The 5,696-nt window shown below is 32.6% G+C and overlaps 1 protein-coding gene across 1 annotated transcript; it reads left to right on the forward strand.

Annotated features, from left to right (window-relative positions):
- The first annotated feature begins 605 nt into the window (after positions 1 to 605).
- On the forward strand, positions 606 to 5,337 carry LOC143439008 (olfactory receptor 8B3-like). Its single transcript, XM_076924718.1, has 2 exons — positions 606 to 927; positions 2,197 to 5,337. Exon 2 carries the CDS (start codon positions 2,213 to 2,215, stop codon positions 3,143 to 3,145), a length of 933 nt encoding a protein of 310 aa, XP_076780833.1. The 5' UTR covers positions 606 to 927; positions 2,197 to 2,212; the 3' UTR covers positions 3,146 to 5,337.
- The last annotated feature ends 359 nt before the right edge of the window (positions 5,338 to 5,696 follow it).

Genomic DNA, 5,696 nt, shown 5'->3' on the forward strand with positions numbered 1-5,696 from the left:
TTAAGAGTTGTTAACTTTCTCTCTCCATCTATTGCTTTAAGAATTCAATTTCCAATTCCCCAATCCCTTTACTTCCAAAATTTTCAATAAAATGTATAAAAATTGATGACATGAATTGTAAACTATTTTGTTTAAAGACTAAGAGAGTTTGAAATTTAAGTGCTAATTTCAAGAAATGTTAGAATCAGAATGTAAGCAACAAGTAAAGTTAATTTTAGATGGCTGGGAACAGTGGTTTTATGTTTGAACTCTAGTAAAAATACAGAAGTTTTTAGTATCCATGTCTAGATCAGCAAACAATAACACAAATTAAAAATGATTTAAGAGATCTATCAGGGAGATTATAGTTAAAGTGTTATTAAATTCCATGAACTTTTTTTTAACCAAATAAAATAAAAGAATTGGAACTGTAGAAAACTCTAAGAAACAAATGATGGCCATCTCTGAAGAAGGTAATTAGAAAATCAGAGTTTAGTTTTGGCTCAAGCACTGAGGATGTGCAATCCCAAATGGCCAGGGCAAGCACTGATTGAATCTCTGAGGCAATAAGGATACTTCATAGTCTGGCATATACAAATAGTCATGTCAGTGTCTTTTTATAGCTATCTTCAGTCTCTTTGAAGTCTCAAAAAAAAAAGCTTCTGGCATATTCTGATTGCATTAGGAAATTAAACCCATATGAAACTGGAGTTTTAAGTGGCAATATGATTAAAGAAAATTGGCTTGTTTTTCTCATATTTTACTGGATTAAGGAGTGATATTACAACCAATGGGCAATAATTTAGAAAGGTATAGGAAAAGGCATGAAAATAACTTTGCTCAGAATTTGCATAGAATTAAGGCCAAGATTCAGAACCTGCTATTGAATTTCTAAGATGAGTAAGTAATAATGACAGTGAGGTCATACATTTTTCTTTGCTAAGTAAGGTAAGTTTTAAAATCTATTCACACTAGTATTTTAATACATATATATACATATAATATATATAATTTTGTTGAGTTACTACTAATATGCAAAGTAGTATATCTGTCACACAATTCTTGTTGTTTTCATCAAGATATGCATTGTTGAATAAATGAAGCTAATTCATATAAGCCTTTCATAAACATTTGTGTGGTTTTATGGATGTGTATAAAAATAAAGCATTTTTAAAGCAAACTTAGATATAAAATATAGCACTGTTAGTTTGTTTATCGTTGCCGAACATTTGAAATCAAGAATCTATTCTTGTTGCATAATTGAATATTATTCTACTTGGCCAAATGTCATCTGTTTTAATTTTCTACTAGTTCTAGCAACCAACATTCTTCTTTCTTTTCATGTGAATATCACCATTTCAAATTTCACATAGAGGGAAGATTATTCAGGGTTTCCCCTGGAGTGTGTTTCCCTGTGTTTTGCACATTAACGTTAAGTTGAGACTAGTTCAAGGATCCATGCCATGCCCATTCCTCTCTTTAGTGCAATCTTATGATTTAAGTGAAATTCAAAGAAGAATGTCTAAAAAAAGGTGAATTGGCACTATCCAGAAAGCCAGTAGAACTTTAAATTGTAATGTTTTACTTAGTAACCTACTTCTTCATGACATACTTAAAATTCTTTTAGATCATGAGTTTTCCTGAGTACCTTAACTAGTCTCAGATTCTGGTTCTTTTGTATGGAAACAATGCTCATGATTTCCACTGCACAGAGTGAAACCTGAGGTTGGTACTAGTTTCCTGAACCTTCCCTCTATATCTGAAATGGATAGTAAACAAAGGATGAAAAGAGAAATGAATAATTCTGTATTATTCCATTTCATTTTACTATTTTCTCTTGATTGTTCTAGCTGTCATGTTAAAATGACAGTACATAACTCAGTTGTATAGGCTACTTGTGATACTCTGTGAGTGAGTGTGTGTGTGTGTGTGTGTGTGTGTGTGAAGAGGAGTTATCATTTCATAGCTCTGTAGACCAGGCTGATCTTATACTTTTGGAAGTCTTTCTGCATATGCCTTCCAAGTGCTAAAGTTAGAGGTAGGCATGATATTTACTATATTTAGTGGGGAAAGAATACCAGTTTACATTATGGTAACATCAAAAGTGGGTAGAGTATTTTCAAGTGGGTTAGTATATTATCAGTACATTTCTCAAGATTATCATAGATTTTTGTCAGTTGTTTTCTCTTGTAAGTTTGCATATTTTTGTCTTTCCAGATTTTACTAGGGAAGAATGGTTGTGGCCAATGGCTCTTTGGTGTTGGAGTTCATTCTCTTGGGGATAACAGAGGAGCCTGAACTCCAAATACCCCTCTTCTTACTTTTTCTAATAATATATATGGTAACCACATTAGGAAATTTGGCCTTGATCATCCTAATTGCCCTGAACTCTCAGCTTCACACTCCCATGTACTTTTTTCTCTTTAACTTGTCCCTCATAGATCTCTGTTATTCTTCAGTGATTACACCCAAAATGCTGATGAACTTCATACTAAAGAAGAATGTTATCTCTTATATGGGGTGCATGACTCAACTCTACTTCTTTTGCTTCTTTGCCATATCTGAATATTATGTATTAACATCAATGGCCTATGATCGCTATGTGGCTATCTGTAATCCACTCTTGTATACCATTGCTATGTCCCCTAAGGTGTACTCCTATCTTATGCTTGGTTCATATTTGATGGGACTTTTGGGCGCCATGATCCACACTGTTTGCATGCTTCGACTGACCTTTTGTGATGGGAATAGCATCAATCACTATTTCTGTGACCTCCTCCCTTTACTGCAGCTCTCCTGCACCAGCACTTATGTCAATGAAATAGAGCTGTTAATTGTAGCAGGAAAGGATATTATTGTTCCTACTGCCATCATTCTTATTTCTTATGGCTTCATTCTGTACAACATATTCCAAGTGAGGTCCACTGAGAGCAGATACAAAGCCTTCAGTACCTGCAGTTCTCATATATTTGCTGTTTCTCTGTTTTTTGGATCAAGCACATTTATGTATCTTCAGCCCTCCACAGCTGGGTCTATGGATGAGGGAAAAATTTCTTCCATCTTTTATACTATTGTGGTTCCCATGATGAATCCTTTAATCTATAGCTTCAGAAACAAAGATGTTAAAGTTGCCCTGAGAAAAACCCTGAGTAGGAGAATGTATTGATCAAAATTCAGTTTAACCCTTTTCTGCAGTTAAAGATAAAAGAAATTCTGAGTAGAGAAAAAAAGTCTTTTTGAGCACAGCTTTCTGTCATATTTCTTTCTGTCATGTGTTCATAAGTTGAAAATTATATTGTGTACACGTCCTTCATCTATAATATGTGCTTTATTAATTATCATTATATGTTATCCTATAATATAAAGAATACTTTATTTATCTTTAAAAGTAATCCTTGGTTATCAGCATGCCTTTGTGGTACACTAGTCACGTCTGCCACCTGAAATGAAATATGAATCTTATGTTATGCCTGTGCCTTTTTCTTCCTACTCTGGGCATAAATATATCATTTTCAAATGTTGTCAGTTGATACATAGAGTTTTTAGTGCAATGACTGTTGCAGGTGTAAAGACTCTATCATACATTCTCTGCTCAATCTCTGAAAAGTTAAAAAAAAACACACAATTGAGTTGATTTAGTTAGCAGTTTGATCTAAATACATTTAGATTTTCTTTTCAAAAGCAGATAGCCAAGTCTGGGGTACATCATAATATTTCTGTTTTTGTTCCTTCTGTGAATGGCAATATGAAAATTAAAAGGACAATATAATTATATTGATGCAGTCCCAACTGAGAGTTAATTTAAAATCATAATTCACCTTTGGCAAGATTATTAGGATGCACACTTAACGTATCTATCAAGATACCAAAAACATACAAAAAGAAGAATTAGGAGCCCCAGGACACCTTTTGAATGCATTGTAAACAGGTACCTATGACAATCTCCTTGACCATCAGAATACTGAAAGAATAGAGACAAATAAATGTTTATTTCTCTAGGAATCTCCTACTGGAATAAGAAAAGGTCAAAACACTGGGGACAACTTGTCTGACAAAAGAGAAACTTGTCATTAACAACATGTCAGATCTTAACAACATGTCAGATCACTTTGTAAGAGTGATTTTACAGGAAGGACTTAGAATTGAGACAATGATGGATAGGACCACACCTTGTCCAGACTGCTTAGTTATGCATGCTTCTTGCCTTTTATTTAAACCTTACCTTCAAGTAAAGTTCCCCTGAAAATAGACTTGGGAAGCAAATGTCACCGAAACTCTTTATTTATCTTCCCACAGTTGCTTCACTGGATGATTTCCATATTCTGCCTTTCACTATTAATATGGCTTCTTGTTTCCTTATTTTTGAGCTAGTATTTTAAATACATCTTTCACTTCCCTTTCCTTCCTACAAACTCTCTGTAAACCTCTCTGTGCTCTCTTTCAAATTCAAATTCATATTCATGTACTTTTTATTCATCAATTGTTATTGCATGCAATATATTTATATGCACATGTACACACACACACACACATATATATATGTATATATATATATATATACATATATATATATATATATATATATATATGCTCTTTTAATTAAGTTTTAGAGGGTAGATGGCTATTTCTGGATTCTTACTGCATAGGCACTGAAGCCAAATCTATTAACAGAGATGAATATTTCTACTTTATTGGGTAAACTTTGACTTCTACTTCCTTAAAAATATAACAGTCCTAAAGATGCAAAGATGGTTTTCTAATGAAACTCTCAATTTGTTTAATGGAACTTGGGATTCTCTGCTCAGAGTTAGTATTGGAACCACCCTAACTAGGTGTCCTCTGTTAGAAGCCTGATGGTGAAAGTAAACTGTTGTGAATGTTAAAAATGGACTTTGAAGACAATGACTCATCTTAAGAGACCAGATTCCTACAGTTTGATGAAATTTGGCCACATCTGACAAAACAAATCAAATCAAAACAAAAAAATGTTGGCCAAGATGTGGGGAAAGAAGAAAGCTTATTCCCTGTTGGTTAAATTCCAAGCTGACAAGTAGCACACTTAGAATACTTAAAAACATAATTTCACAATTTCATAGTTCACCATTTCCAATAAGAAATATTCTAGATTTTGTTTTGAAGAAAATTCTCCAATTCACTGTGAACCTGGGGTAAAGATAATCTTACTATTGTTTTATTTTATTTTTTGTCTATATTTTAATTTTGGAAAACCATTAAGTTAAATGATACAGGTTGGTTTTTCTTAATATGTGTGGCAATATATTCTCAAAGTTCATATACACTGAATAGTAATTCAATACTCATTGTTTTAAAACCAGAATAAAATTTTGATATATGATAGTATAATTTGTTCTTTTATTCATTAAATGATGCATACTTGGGTTTAATTTATGCTTCAAGTGTTAAGATTGATGGTCTTATAAACATTATTCCTTTTATGTTGAACTCCTTAGTATATATTTATGTATAATTGCTATATCATATAATAACTCTAATTCTACCTATTTACAGAACTACTGGATTTTTTCACAAAGTTGTTATAACATTGACTGCATCAAAAGTGTCTAGACTATTTTTATTTCCCATATCTTATCAACAAATAAATAACTTAGACCCATAATTTGTACTGAAGTAACAGTGGCAGTTAAAAATCTCATGACAAAAAAGCCTAGAACTAGGCAAATTCAGCACAGAATTCT

The sequence above is a fragment of the Arvicanthis niloticus genome, chromosome 26 (genome assembly GCF_011762505.2).
Source record: "Arvicanthis niloticus isolate mArvNil1 chromosome 26, mArvNil1.pat.X, whole genome shotgun sequence".
Classification (NCBI taxonomy): domain Eukaryota; kingdom Metazoa; phylum Chordata; class Mammalia; order Rodentia; family Muridae; genus Arvicanthis; species Arvicanthis niloticus.